At 46.7% G+C, this 15911-nt stretch overlaps 1 protein-coding gene across 4 annotated transcripts in view; it reads left to right on the forward strand.

Annotated features, from left to right (window-relative positions):
- The window catches only part of PALD1 (phosphatase domain containing paladin 1), a 96421-nt gene extending 82484 nt beyond the window's left edge, over positions 1–13937 (forward strand). For all 4 annotated transcript variants that reach the window (XM_060274899.1, XM_035137654.2, XM_035137657.2 and 1 more), the window contains exons 19-20: positions 3872–4027; positions 13555–13937. In XM_060274899.1, coding sequence (XP_060130882.1) covers positions 3872–4027; positions 13555–13704 — 306 coding nt within the window. In that variant the 3' untranslated portion in view covers positions 13705–13937. The remainder of the gene's footprint in view (positions 1–3871; positions 4028–13554) is intronic.
- Positions 13938–15911: the final 1974 nt, after the last annotated feature.

Genomic DNA, 15911 nt, shown 5'->3' on the forward strand with positions numbered 1-15911 from the left:
TGCATTTACCGAAAAAGGAAATTGGCAATGAAAGTGGAAAATGAAGAATAACAGCCAGTGAATAATGTTGTGCTGGAGATAGATGAAGCACAAGGAATTAACCCAAATGGATGAAAAGTACCAGCCCACCAAAATAATAATAATAATAACAATTATTATTATTATTATTATTATTATTATTATTATTTACCAGCTCTGCTTCTCTCACACAAAGGTTAATCAATTTGTGGTCAGGAAGAAAGAAAAAGAACTATTTTATATTTTTAAAGTTCTGCTTGGTTGCCTGAAAGCAATTCTTGCTCACCACAAACGAGTGGCTGTTTACAAGATTGCTGAAATGTAATGATTTAAAAGCCAGGCAGAACTCAGGGCAGATAGACACTGTAGTGGAAGAAGGACCTGGCAGCCGTTTGAAATGGGGAAAGTCATAGTAGGATCAGGTTTATGATAATCTTCTGGCAGCTATCCCGCAGGTCCATTAATTTTTCAAGACAAGAGATCACAGAGTAACAGTTCTGCTTTGGGATTCTTAAAAGTTGTTGCATTGCTGTGCTGCAGTTGGAATACACACACACACACACACACACACACACACACACACACACACACACAGTATATTCCGGCGTATAAGACGACTGGGTGTATAAGACGACCCCCAACTTTTCCAGTTAAAATATAGAGTTTGGGATATACTCGCCGTATAAGAAATATGACCTGGCATATAGGACCACCCCCAACTTTTGAGAAGATTTTCCTGGGTTAAAAAGTAGTCTTATACGCAGGAATATACAGTGTGTGTATATATATATATGTTGCACGTATGTTTAATTAGAACGAAATGTCTCTTGAGCGTGTGGGTTGTTGCCAGTTTGGGTAGCTGTCAGTGGAGCCTGCTTTCCAGCTGTGCCGAGTCTGAGTCCAAAATTTGGTCAGTTTGTTAGCATTTGGAATACTGCAATTTCCATAGGCTGCATTCCCACCCGCTCGCCTCTCCAATTAATATTTGCAATCTAAACAAAGCGATGTTTAAAAGTGAAAATAGCGGCGTGTTGTGAAATTCTGCCAAATCAAAACAAGGAAATAACGGCAGCGTTTGCCGCTATTTGCTGTCGTTTATTTATTGGGGTGCTTTGGATACAGTTAAAAGCAAGTTAACTTGCGTCTAAAGCTTGAATGAGTGTTAAAAGAGGAGTAGCTGACTTTTCTGAACTGTTGTAGTTGACAGTCCTATGCACTTCGACGCAGAAGGATGTCCCACTGAGCCCAATGGGAACTTAATCCTTGAGAAATATGTGTAGGATTGCAGCTATAGAGTGTTAGTTAATGGCCCTGTTTTCTCAAGCCCTCGGGTTCTTCCTTTCCAGTTTTGTGGTGTTTCTATTCTATGACGCTTTAATTGGTGTTTTCTACTTATAGCAAAGTAGCTGCTTAAGAGGTCGTTTTGAACTGAAAGATGGCTGGTCTCCGTGTTTGGCCATAAACTATGAATAAACCCCCTAACACACCTCAGGCTTCTACCTCGGTGCCTGCTGTTGTGTGGTCATGACTCAGCTGAGGTCAAGGCAGGGACAGACGATAGGAAGGGACTAATTCTTGGTCACCACAGCCTTTCAGGAATAGAAGCACTATATAAAATAATGGCACTGTTTATAGCTTGGTGTGTGTTTGTGTTTGTGTGTGTGTGTTTTAAATGCACATGTGTACGTGAAAGTAGATGCATACAATGCTTTTAAAAAACCCACTTATTTCTGAGGGGTCTTTGTATTTAAAAGAGGAAAGCGTTTGCCTCAATGAGAGCCTGGGCTGCCAAGTTTAAATGCCATCCTGTTTTAGCCACCTTCCAAACACTGCCGGTTCTCCTAAGTTCATTCTAAGTTGACCGCAGCTAGAGTCTTCAATGGAAGTTTCCCACGATACAGCCCCCCCCAACATGGTTGCAGAAATTGCTGTGTGTGTGTTGGGTATGTGTATGCATCGATTTGTAACATTTGCAAGTCGCTTCCCACACCAGCCCCATTGCCCCTTTAGTAGCCTTCGGATAATGTGCAGCCCTGGCCAGAAGGTTCTCCAGACCATCAGGCCGCTGCTGGCAAGGTTGTTTTCCATGCTTGGCACACCGCTGTATGGAGCAGTTTGTGAGCTGCTTCCATAGAGGGGCTCCTGTGACTGAAGCATCCCACAGTGATCTTAAATGTCAAAGAGGAACTAGGGTTGAAAACAACTACATAGCAGCAGGCCCAGCCTTTCATCGAAATGCCACAAAGTACCCCGCTTTGGGTGGCAGGTCCTAGGGTGGGTGACTCTTAATTTCCTTCCATTTTTGGTGTTCCACCCTCACCCCCCAAAGAAAACCAAAGCTCCCCAGTCTATGGTTTTGAATTTGGGCTTCAGGTGCAAAAGTATTTAAGGCCCCCAGGGTCTTTCCCAGCCCTACCCTGGGACTCAGTCTAGGACCTCCTGAATGCAAAGCATGAGCTCCACCAAAAGAGCTTTGGCCCTTCGCAACCTTTCTACGGCACTCCTCCCATCCGATGGGCAGCTTCAGAGCTCAACTTCCTAGCACAGGAAAGAGGACCCATGCCGCTGCAACTCTTATTCCACCATGGCATGGGCGTACCCAGGATCAAAACTAGGGGGGGGCAAGGGGAGGGGCCAAGGCACGGAAGGGGAGGGGCCACAAAGTGGGCGGGGAAAGTGCAGTCAGAGGCGCCGGGCTGATGGGCAGAGGCGGAGCACAGCCCGACAGAGCGCACCGTGGCGCGACCTCCCTCCAGCTGGGAGATTGTGTGTGTGAGAGAGAGAGAGAGAGAGAGAGAGAGAGAGAGAGAGAGAGAGAGAGAGATCTGGAACCGCGCAGACGCCCCTCTCTCCTTGCAACCCTGTTCTCAGCAACTGCCGACCCCTGCACGGTTTTGCATGCGGGCAGATGACGGAGCCAAGCTCCTCCCGCTGCCTCGCGATGGCCCAATTGAAAAGACCCTGGCCAAAGGCGGGCGCCTTTGTCACAGAGAGGAAAGCTGGGGAGGCGCCGGCAATAGTGCAGCCGCCGCTGCTCCAGGAAATGGGGCAGCAAGGCAGGAGTTCGCCAGGGCAGGAAGGCCCCCCTGCCGCGCTCCCTGGTTCCCCGCCGTGCATGGCTTTGCCTGAGGGCGTGACGGGGAGCTGGAGGGAGAGCGTGGCGCGACGGGCGGGAACGGCGAACTCGCGCTCCGCTGGGCTGTGCCCCTCCCTAGAAGCAGGGCTGGTGGGCGGAGACAGCCCAGCCCAGCCCAGCGGAGCGCGAGTTTGGCGTTCCCGCCCGCCGCGCTCTCTGGTTCCCCACCGCGCTTGGCCTTGCCTGAGGGTGCGACGGGGAGCTGGAGGGAGGGCACAGCGCGGCGGGCGGGAACGGCGAACTCGCGCTCCGCCGGGCTGTGCCCCTCCCTAGAAGCAGGGCTGGTGGGCGGAGGCGGAGCCCAGCCCAGCGGAGCGCGAGTTCGGCGTTCCCGCCCACCGCGCCGCGCTCCCTGGTTCCCCGCCGTGCTTGGCCTTGCCTGAGGGCGCGCCGGGGAGCTGGAGGGAGGGTGCGGCGCGGGGCGGCGGGAATGGCGAACTCGCGCTCCGCCGGGCTGTGCTCCCCGCGGTGGGTACGCCCTTGTGGGTGGGCAGCTGGCTTCTAGAGTAGGGCAGCTGCCCTAACTTGCCCCGTGGTGGGTACGCCCTTGCACCATGGTCATGTCAGAAGCGGCCCTGAGCTGTTGCCCTTGCGGCGCTTCCTTTGATAAAATGCAAGATGGCCTGCCCTAGTTTTGGGACTTGCAGGGCATTTCTGCTGTCTGGTGTTGGCCCTTAAGCAATTGTATTTATTATTTATTTGTTTGTTTGTTTCCAGGGGAAAACAGCTAAGGAGGAGAAGGAGATGCGGACATTGCAGCTGAGGAGCCTTCAGTACTTGGAACGCTATATCTATCTCATCTTGTTCAATGCATACCTGCATTTGGGGAAAAAGGACTCCTGGCAGAGGCCTTTCAGTGTTTGGATGCGTGAGGTAAGCGCTTTCCCAACACCATTCACTTTTCTGACTGTGCCAAACAATGCCCTGAAAAGCCCAGGTATTAACTTTGAAGGAAGCACGCCGACATGTATGCTTTTTTCCAGTGAGCAGCTCGCCATTCAAACAATTGCAAAGTCATTATTGTCATTACACTGCTGTTTCCCTGCGATGCGACATTGGTCATTTATACTGTTATAGACAAACCACTGAGTTGCCAACTCCAAATGCTAAGCACTAACACCGGCTATTTTAACAGGTGTTGAGATTGGTAAAGGTCGCTGATTTGTTTTACTATGTTTTGAACTTGCTGGATGTTTTCCCTGCCCCTGCTGCTTAATTGTCATTCTTATAATAATAATAAAAATTGCAGCCATGCTTTTCAGTATGTAAAAAAAAAAAAAAAAGACCGCCGGAGAGAGCTATATTCTAACAAAATCATAAGCTACATGAAAGTGCTGTGGAAGCTTTAGGTATTATTATTTCTGTTGCATATCCCACACACTCTTGTTTGAGTCCAAAGTGTTAGCCATGCAGTACAATCTCTTTGCTCAGCTGGACGGACTGCAGTGAGCTCGACCGCTGCAGGATCAGAATGATGAGACAGTTATTAGGCTGTCGGGAGACCCATTACCTTAAATGTCTACATTGTATGCCTGTTCAGTAATGGCACAGTGGATGGTGACCTATATGGGAACAGCATTTTAGGGTCTTTGGGTTTTGTTTCCCAAGCCCACATTTCTGCCCTCTCAGTTTCACCAGTTGCTCATAGCTGCTGCTAGCGGTTCACCCAGCTGTCACAGAGAGCTTTCTCAGTCTTCCACCCCCCCCCCATCATCACACCATACCCTGGGAAAAAATAAAAGCACAGCAAACAGAGCCTGCTGCCGTTGCATTCCTTCTGGATTGATTCCCGTGGAAAACAGCTGTTTTTGTATTTTATTATTTTTTGGGTTCATTGTCCTCGGAGTATCTTTTTATTTAGTAAGCATATTTGGCAGATAGCAAGTCTCATCTGATAGCAAGTTTCATTCAGTTGACCAGGAGCCGTCAAAATGCTCTGGCTGCAGGCCAGCATGATTTTTGAAGGGAAAAACCATAGTCTTATACACAGAAAAGTTTCGGTAATACATGAAAAAGGGATACTGCATTCCTATAGTGGGGGAGGGGGGATGCTAAAGTGTTGTAATGGCAGGAAAGGAAGGTGCAGAAAGCAGGGGGAGATAGGTTAATCAACGGATCAAACAGTTTAGCTTCACCAACCACTGCATGGAAAATACAAGCCAAATATATTGCTCCACATGATGACAAGTATGCCTTTCTATCTCCAGTGTGTCACTTTGGAATGTTGTCAATGCAGAGGAGTTTTAAAAGCAGCTATATGTCCTGGTCAATACGGATGTTTCAATCAGTGTACTGACACGGAAAGCACCCAGTTTTTAAATCATCCCTGGAAAAGCTTAATCCAAGCTTCACCGACCCTCCAGATATTTAAGATGCTGTGCCTCTGCCATGTGTGACCCAAATGAAATAACATAGCTAAGGGCCAATTCGCATACTAAGCCGCCTCATCTAAATCCCCCACCATATCCAGCAAACTTTGCATGGCATGCAGTGGAGGAGCAGGGGGACATTCCTTTTTCTCCAGTTCGACTGATTCCACCGGTAGCTACAAATGAGCAGGTATTAACAGACAGCTTTGTGAAGGCTGCATGCAACTGCTTGGGGTAGTCCTTGTCTGAATCATCCTGCCGAGTGGCGAGGAGAACATTATCACATGCTCATACCTCATTAGAATCTGGGAAGTAGTAAAATTCTAGAGCTGGGTTTTTCCACTGATACTTAAGCCTTCACTGGAAAGGGGAACTGGTAGCCTCATACTTTGGGGGCTTTCCAAAACAAAATGGACTGGGACTTTTCTAGGGAGGACAGAATACAGAATAGTAGCCTAGTATTTGAGTGCTGGAGGGAGGTGGGATTAGATCAGATAGTCCTGTGACTATCAGGACATCTGGCAACCCGGAAGAATTTCCTCTCTGCAGGTTGAAGAATGCATTAAATATTTGGGGAGCTGAACAAAAAGGAGACCTGAAAATTAGACGCCATCCAGAATAGCAGCAAGATGGTTGCTCTAAGTGGAATTGCGACAGAGGGTGGAATTCCGCATTGTGCTGCTTGCCGAGTGGAATGATTCCCCTTCCTTCTCTCCTTTTGCTGTTCTGGGCTTCTCCTGACCCCACAGGGAGGGGGGGAAGCCCCAGTGCATAGGTCCTGTCCTTGCACAGGATGAGGCATGTTAGGAGAAACCTTCCCAGAATCTCCATAGTGCTGCTGCCTTAGAAGTGAGTCATTCAGACAGGAGACTGAGGGGCCTCATTGACCTTATTGTTATGTTTAAAGCCACCCATTTTGTGCTTAAATAGAAAATTTTTGGGTTAGAAGAAGCCACGCAAATACATCTAGGCATTTTGCCCTCTCTGTCTCATGCTGCTTCCCTGTCATGTTCTTCCCTCCAAATATCGATCTCGTTTAGTGCTTCCTCCTTGACTGCACTCCCAGTTCCGTCCTCTGTTGCTCTATGTGTGTGTTGTGTGTTTGTGCCTCCCACATGGTTGTCCTTTCCTGGTTTATCCAGAACTCCCACAAATTCGATTATGTTTTTTTCCTCCTGCCAGTCTTTGAGAGGCACCTCAGTTTCACACATCCAAGATCTAATTTTGTCCTGGAGGGAAAGAATTGTGGTTTGTCCGTAGATGAACTCCCTGCTATTTCTCTGTTTTGCTCTCCCACTCTTTCACTCAAGCAGCTTAGAGAAGATGGAATAGCATTGTGTTAACCTGTCAGAGCTAACCTGCTGCACTTAGCAGCTAAAGAAGACGTGTGTTTTGAGTGATTCTTGTTCCTTTGCCTCTGTCTCTCCGCTCCGCTCCGCTCCGCTCCGCTCCTCCAGGCTGCTGGTTTTTTTGCAAGTGTATTCTGCAACATCTCATTGATGAAATTAGAATGCATTAGTGGTGGATTTATACTGGACCATCCACACCTCATTCCGCTTTCTTAGTTTCTTACTGGAGGGGCAGTCTTGCGCTATAGTGCAGCAAAGGTGGAACAAAAAATAAACCGAAACGTTCATGGTGTTATGGTGTCAGGAAGTCATGAGGACATTCACTGATTGGAAATGAAACCCTACGTCCGCTCCAAAACTGCTGCATGCACAAACAGTGTAAAAAGTGGCATCACATATAACCTCTGCAGTATCCTCCTGAGCACAATTCGTCAATGAATGCCTAATAAGAAGGATGTCTGGAGGGACTCCAAATCATAGGCATCTTCAGAAGTCGCTTTCTGAACACCAACAAGAGCAACAAAAGATTCATAAAATACACTTCAGAAATTAGGTTGAGTTAATTTCCTGGACATCGTCTGGACCTCTGAAAAAAAAATCAGTCTGTAGGATTGGACCCCCTATTCCTGGCATGCAACAATGATGCCCTCTAGAACAAACTTTCTCAACCTTGGGTCCCCAGATGTTGTTGGGACTACAATTCCCGTCATCCCTGATTGCTGGTCCTGCTAGCTAGGAATGCTGGGAGTCGTTATCCAACAACACCTGGGGACCTGAGGTTGAGAAAGGCTGCTCTAGAAGCTTTAAATCCTTCCTTTAATTTGTGCTGCAGGTGGGCCCCCTCCTTGCCTTATGTCATGCTGTGAAAAAGCCTTGTCAGTTTCTCCTGCTTCGAATAGCAGAAGTGAAATTAATATTGCCCACTTGCAGCATGTTGGGGAGGGGCAGGGATGGAAAGAATGGGGGAAGGGGAGTGAAATCTGCACTGCTTCTTTTCTAGCACAGAAGTGTGCATCTACCTCTACCCTTCTCCAAAATAATACAGCTTCATTGTCACTTGCTGAGAGAGTCTCAAAAAGGGGGGAAATAGATGCATTTGACTTTTGGGCATTTGCCATTTCAGTTAAGAGCCTGTGTACCATATCCCAGGACCAGATCTCTCTCTGCTTTCCTTTCCCATATTTTCTCCTTCTTGCCCCCCTCTTAATCATCCTACCTCTTCATCATCCTACCTCTTCCCTGCCACTTCCTACCAAACTTTCAACCATGTCCCACTTTTTGTTTGTGGTGCACGGGAAGGGGGCGGGGCGGAAGACACAGAGGAAAAGGCAGTTCTGCCCTTGTTGTAAGAATGTATGTATGTATGTACGTACGTATGTACCGGCATGTCATTGCTCCCTATTGTTTCCATCTCTGCTCTTTCCACAAGTGAGGTTTCGTAGTGTCTGTGGCTTGGCAAATTAATCTCCATGCAGTTTGGTCAGATGGACATACACAGAAGGGAATGGAATTCATGTGCATTCTTCACAGATTAAAGCTGATTCATCAGCTCTCGCCACTTCGATGCGCTATTTTGCTCTTCTCTCTCCCCACCCCTACTTTGCTGAAGAGAGCTTAGTGACAACAAGAGGGGAATGTTGTTGCTGGATAAACCTGGGATGCTGGTGAGGATTGCAAGAGGAGACGTTAAACTCTCTCCCAGACTCCCCTACCTACAGCAATGCCTGCATTTTTTTGGCAGCTCGTGCGGAGAGACCAAAGTGTGAACACATCTTTCAAGTTTTCCTAGGCTGCATCCCTGCTCACAGGGGGACTGGCTTTTGAATTAATACGTACAGGATCGCACTGTGAAGAGTACTGTTTTCTTGACAGGTTTTGTAATCTATTTTACTTCTTTTTGCACGGGACAGTTGGGCACAAGAAGAAATCCCAGCCGCACAACAGAACGTTTCTCTGGTACAGTAATAGAGAACAAGCAATATCCATTAACACTCCCCAGATTCCACATGTATCTGAAAAACTCATGCATGTTTAAAGCATGGCATACAGACTTCCATCTCAAGTGGATGTAGTCTTGCCATTTGTCTTAGAAGTAGGTTTCCACCTAGGGGAATATTTCTCCTCCTTTGTCTCTGCCTGCTGCTTAGGTAATGGATCCTTGCAGGTACATCGTTCTACTTCAAACAAGCCACACTGCTTCCTTACCCACAAAACAAGTCCATTGCAAAGAAAGTCGACCCCCTTCTCATGCCCACTCTTCTCCAGAGACAGTGAATTATTTTGGTGTGAGGTGGCTTGGTGGTTCTGTACATCTCCAAAGAAGCAGAATAGGAAGCCATGTCAATATATTCAAAGCTGGGCTGAGTTGCTCTTCCCAGGGGATGAGGTCATGTTGAGGAAGTGAGGGAGATCAACTGCAGTCCATTGCAGTGTTTGCCACCAAGGCACAGAGTCCCCCTGTTTTCTTTTATAAGGTATCAAAGCTGTCCCTTGAAAAGCATCCTCCTTCGCCCTATTATTCCCAGGCACAAAAGGGTTTTCGAGGCCTTTCATTTCATTGGACCTTTGGCCTTCCCTCTCTCATTTTTTTTTATCAGCACCCTGCCTGTGCTGTGGTTGCCCCAGCGCTGCAACTTGAAAGGCTTTGTAGAGGCAGCCAGCAATGTTGATTGAGCTGGGGTGGTCCCCTCATCCATCTCTCGCCCTCTCTCCGTTTGGAAACGAGAGCTTTTTGTGTGCATGAGAATGGGAGAGGCCTGGAGAACTGTTGGCCGATAGAGCACCATCTCTCTCTTTTGCTCCCGCAAAAAGGAACCTTCCAGACATCCCTCTGCAACAAATTAACCCTCCAATTAGCCTCTTTGGTAAGAGACGCAAACGACAGCTCCACGTTTTACGTGACAGGCATGATTATGCAGATGTGCCGATGCAACACCAGTGTTTCCTGAAACCAGTATGCAGAATGTGGGTGTCATCTCCGTGTTTGAAGATACCCATAAACATGCACCTGGAAACCAGTTGGAAACCATGATCAGGCAGCAGTTCTCAAACGTTTCCCCCTCCACCCCAACCACTTTAAAATAGTTGGGGGGGGGGGTCCTTCCATTGTTTGCCTTCCATGCCAGCATTGTCATCAAACCATCAGCATGTTATGAAAATCATGGGTGTCCTAAGCCAGGCCACTAAGAAGAGCCCTATATGAGTGGAGGTTGTGGAGCAGAAGGGGTCTGTGGATCACAGCTCAGAACCTCTAAGCAATTTCAGGAGCTCTACATATGGTTGCCAGTTTAGGATTACACCTTGCACCAGATGAAGTGGTCTCTGCTCTACAAAGGCTTGTGCCGTAATCATTTGTTAAGCCTTTTCAGGTGCCAGGAGGCTTGTTTAAAGAATAATCCTGGAACTCTAAATCTGTCTGCACATGGAGAAAGAGACAAATTTCTTATTGGAAAAGTCTAAAGCTAAAAATAAGGCAGGATAGGTGAAAACTGTGCGGACAGAGGAAAGCGGTGTGGGTGTCGGAACGGGCTCATTTTATCGGTGTCCTTGAGACGAGCCTCTCTCCCTCTCCTGTTTGTGTCAGCTCTAAGTGGGGAGTCGCTGACTGGCGTGTGATGGGAAAGCCTCGGCTCCTCTCCGTCTCAATTAGCTTTGCTAATTCATATTGGCATGTTTGATCTCTTTGGTAAGAGATGAAAGAGGCATCTGCCAAATGCGGTTACAATCAGAGCCTCGGCCATTCTTGGTTGAAGGGACTTGCTGGAAAACGACATTCACCCTGCATGCATGTCTGGGGCAGGGAGGAAGCGCTGGAGGGGAAATGAACAGGGGGGCAGGGAAAATGTTACTGGTGTCCCATCAGTGTACAGCATGAAGCGGAGAGGGAGAGAAGGAAGGAATATTATCTGCACGTGCTCACTTTGTGCTTGGTTGGAAGGCAGAATGAGAGCTGGAATGTGCTCTGTTGCTGAACTGAGATAAGTCAAAGATGGTGGCCCTTGTTTATTTCATTCCCCTAGGAGAGGAGGCTTGGAAAGAAGGCTCAGCTTCACTCCTTACTCCTGCCTTGAGCAAGTTTCCATGAATCAGGAAGGCTACACCACTCCATCTTGTAGAGCCCATACCATCCAAGGAAGTTTGTTGCATCAGGAAACTGATCGAGTAATGTTTAGACTTCTAGGAATACTGAGAACAATGATAAGCGCTGGGAGCTCCAAGCCCTGCTTGGCGCCTCCAGATCCATCAGTAACTCACCACATGGTCCACCTTGAAGTCTAGGAAAGATGACTTTTTTAAAAAAAGAAACAAACATGTTGACTTGCAAAATGCAATTCCTGGTTTGTTTGTTTTTTAAGCCTTTGCCGATCATTTCAAACACCAGTCACTAGATGTTTGCAAGAGTTAAATTTGTAAAAGCTGCAGTTTCTTCCGTAAAATTAAGAGCACCCACATAAAGAAGCCTACAGACTGCTAAATTAAGAACTTCTCAGCAATTAAATCAAAAGCTAAGTTTAACTGATTTCTTTTTTTAGAAAAAGAATTTGCTTGTTCTAATTAATACAGAGGGTTTTATAAAAAAATTCTCTTAAAAATTAATAAATGTATGCACATTACATAACAAAAAATCCAGGAGCAAATTTATGTAAGTGTTCCCTATAAAATACATACATTGTCCTGCTTCTAAAGAAATTGATTAAAAAAGATGTTTCTATATGTGTTACATCACAATGTTTATCTAATAGTAGTCAGGCTGAAAAGTAGTTTTTCTATAAATTTGTTATACAATGAAAGAATGACAAACCATCTCCAAGCATCTCTCCACAGAGGGGTATGGGTCAAAGGAGAAGCCCAATTATGTTCTTTGTTAGCCGCAAATTTTATAAAGCAAAGCCAGTTCTCATGAAATACACCTTTCTTTCTAGGACCATGGCCTCTTTGTTATTTGCTTGGCCAGTTTCTCCATTAACACTAGACACAGGGGTTAACATGAGGTTATGAGTCAGTCTTAGTGGGCCAGACGGTTAAAAGTTTTCCCACCACACTACCTTAACAGGAAGGCCCTCCTGAAGGAAGGAAGAGCTTCTGGAAGTATGCCTTCTGGCTATGAGCAAACGGTCCCAAATAGATGGACCAAAAGTTATTTAAGCCACATTTGATTTGATAATGCTTAGAAATTTCCGCTAACCCCAGCAGCAAACATGAGTGTGTTGACGTCACCAAAAGCAGCCTTTGCCAAGCTGCAAGCCTCCTGTTCCCATCGGGGCCAGCTGTAGCATAGCTGCCCTGCCTGGGGCTGATGGGAGTTGTAGTTCGAAACATCTGGACAGCACCTGGCTGGCAAAGGCTGCTCTAAAGAACGTCAGTGGCCATGTGTGCATTGTTTGACTCTAGGCCTTGTCCTTCTTTCGACATTCCTATCCCCTATTTTGACGTAAGGTTGCATTAACATGAGGAATGTATTTCCAAGACTCCATCCTGTATCCAGTTCTCGTATCTACCAGTAATATCTTACGTTTTGAAGGCAAACAGGCTTGCAAATGGGAAAGGCAAACCTTAATGGAGCAAGATTCATAGCCTTAGATGAACTATTCTAATAGGTAAACACGATTTCCTTATAATACATTTTGTATTGCTTGGAGTCATTCTCTGGCAAATGCTGCAGCAGAAGTAGATGAAACATCTTCTGAATAAGTCTCTGGGCTCTCCTCTTGCATGTATCTGAAGTGGGTCAGGGAGACATCCCAGATGTTCCAGGAACAGCATTTCCTTAGGTTTTATAGCACATCACTCCCCCTCCCCTTCGCAGTCTCCTTAATATTGACTCCCGTGCATTTTTGTTGTGAAATAACTTCATAACAGCAAGAGCATACATTTCCCACAATTTGAGTAAAGCCAATTTGAGGTTTTCTGGCCATTAGTTCCAGCACATCTTTTTCTAGAAAAATAGCACCGATTAGGGGAAGGGGACAAGGAACAACAGCAAGAAGGTAGACATAAAATATGAGGATGAGAAGCCACTATGGGGTGGATATATTTTAAATGAATAAATGATAGCACAGAGGTGCAGGGGGAAGTCTTAATAGCTAGAAGGGAAAGGTTTTCAAAACAGCCTATGAATTTCTCATTTTGTATGAAGCCCCATCCCCTAGGCTAGGGAGCCCCTCCTCTATAGGACAAAACCCAAGAAGAAGTGCTGCAGAGTGCAGAAGTGACGCTTGCAGGAAGCACCTGCGAACACTAGCCGTGTTGAATTGGAGCAGGGTCTAGGTGTGCACACGATCGGTACTTACCTGTCTGCAGACATGTCTGAAATGGAAGGAAAATACGGCAGTGTTCTTCAACATGCTGCTAACGATGCATACAAGCAGTTCTTGCAAGAGATCTAACTGCCAGCTGCAAATGACATTTTGGGACCATTCCTCCTTTCCTGCCCTCTGCAAATGGCTTTGCTGTTGCTCTCCAGAGAACCTGAGCTGCCTTGCTGTTCCTCGTCACCCCCAAACCCCATATGCTGGTCATTTATTTAGGATGTTGTCTCGTCCTGTCCCCCGTCCCTCCACGCTGCAAAATGACGAGGCATGCCACCTCTGCAGTGTGGACATTTGCTCACCTGTATACATGGAGGAATTTAAGAGTATATTTCCCTCCCACCTTACCTTTCCTTTCCCCTCCCTGCTTCCAGGTGGCGGCCAAGGCTGGCGTCTATGAGATCCTGAACCAACTGGGTTTTGCTGAATTCGAGAAGCTGGAGGACAAGCCGCTCTCCCAGCTTCGCTACCGCTGGCAGGAGCAGAGCCAAAGTTCACTGCCGTTCCGGGGAGAGTTTGTTTAGGACCTGGCTTTTTCCAAAGCACAGTGAGGACCGCAGCACTTCTCCCCACACGGCCGCATCACTCTCTTCTCTTTTCCAGGTGGATTTTTTTTAAGACTTTTTTTATATATCAATATAATGTGGAGAAATACATCTTAAGGGAGGACTGTGAATTGAAGAAGACATTAAGCCACCTTGAAGATGTTTTCGTAGGGTTCGTTCAGACACAATAAAAATAAATTAAGATAACTGCAGACGAGTGTCGAGGCAAGTGGTGTGTCCTTCCCTCTCCCCCCCCCAAGTCCCTCCCAAATGGGAGCTATCCTGCCTTATTTTTACACCCACCCCCAAAGACTTTTATCCCCTACAGGTCTGTTGTATATTTAACATGTTAAATATGCATGTGCAGGAAAAACATACATGGCATTGCTGCGTTTGGAAGTGGACAGTTTGTGATCATTTCGTTCTTTCTTCCATGTGCATCTCTTGATATTTTTTATGATGAGGATTTCAATTTGTATGGTACCCTTTTTTGACGGTGCAAGGAGCTACTGCTGTTAGGGAGTTTGGCTCGACAAAGAATGGGAGAGGTCCACGGGAGTGTCCCTTTGATCTCTCCCATGGAACATAGGATGGAGAAAACACAGGATGGTTGTGCATGTGTGGTGCTTTCTTCATCTGGCCACTGAGCGCAGCGGAAGGCTGCTGTGCACACATGCTTTCTAATCTCAGTCTAGATCATGCTATGGTAACCTATGTCCCTCCATATGAACCAGAACTCCCATCATTCCTGTCCATTAAGCCATGCTGGCCGGACTCAATGGGAGCTGGTGGAGTCCAACCACAGCTGGAGGGCCACAAGGTACCTATCCCTGGTTTAAGTAAAGACTAGACTGGCCATTAAGGGAGCAAATGCAGGGCACTAGAGAGAGGGAACTGTTCTGCATAACAGAGGAGGCACTCTTGACACACTTGCCCTGTTGGAAGGAAGGGCAAGAGCATTGAATGCGCAGGTTCTGCTTGTGGTTCTGAGGACCCAGGGTAAGTAAAGTGACACCATCCTGGTGGACCCGGTTGACGACTGGTTGGGGCAGTGAGTAGAAAGACCCTGATTTGCAAAAAAGGCATGTCTGAGCAGCCAGAAGTGAATAAGTATGTAAAATTGTTGTAAACAGTCCATCCTTTTGGCCATTAAAAATTGTTTTACGGAGGGGACTGGAAATAAAGAATCCGATTTCAGGAAATGTAGGAGGAGACACAGATAATGAAGCAGGTCATTGGTCCATCTAGCTGAATATTGTCCACAGTGACTGGCAGCAGCTCTAGGAGGTATTGGGCAGAAGGCTCTCTCCAGCCCAGCTGCAGATGACTTGAGACCTTCTTGCATATGAAGCCAGTGCTCTGCCACTGAGCAACAGTCCATCTGACATAAAAAGAAGAAGCAAGAGTGTCTCTCAATATACGGGGAGAAGAAATTTGCAGCAACTGAAAGGTCTAAATGTAAAGAGCCCTGTGCACAGCTGGGCCCATTTCTGTGCATTCTGGTGCACTAAAGATTTCCTGTTTCAATGACTGAGCCTCATGTTGTACTCAGGGGCTGTTGCAGATGGGGCAGCACAGAGTCTGATGTAGGAGCAAGGATGCCTCTGTGATGCTCAAATGGTCCTCATGGAGAGATGCAGAGAGTGCCCACTTTCCTAAAACCAGGGGTCTTCACAAAACAGAGAAGTGGAGGAAACTTTGGTCCTCTAGATGTCAATGGGCACCAAGTCCCAGCAGCTCCTGCCAACATATCCAGTGGAGAGGAATTATGGGAGTTGTGGTCCAGCAACATCTGTTGAGCCACAGGTTTCCCGTTCCTGCCTTAGAATGTAACAGAGCTCCCTTCTTCCAAAGCCTTAAACCCATTGCACTGCACAGAGCATGCTTTTTTTTAAAAAGAAATTTCTTTGCCCAGATAGTCTGAAGTGTGCAACTTAGTGTTCAGATTTGCATCATTTGTCCTGTGTTTGCATGCTTGATTTTGGCTTTTCTAGAATCCCAGCAGGGTGCTCACTTCTACCTCCAACTACTGGAAACCTGACTCAGCTACTTCTCTGGCATTGGCGATTTTCTGAAGGCTTTGCCCAAGCATACTTTTGCACCCATGAGAACCAGAAAGATGCCTTAAAAATAAATAAAAAAACTGAGGTTCCCAAGAAGCTGAATTCTGTTCTGTGTTTATCTCT

Source organism: Zootoca vivipara, chromosome 5, assembly GCF_963506605.1.
Source record: "Zootoca vivipara chromosome 5, rZooViv1.1, whole genome shotgun sequence".
Taxonomy (NCBI): Eukaryota; Metazoa; Chordata; class Lepidosauria; order Squamata; family Lacertidae; genus Zootoca; species Zootoca vivipara.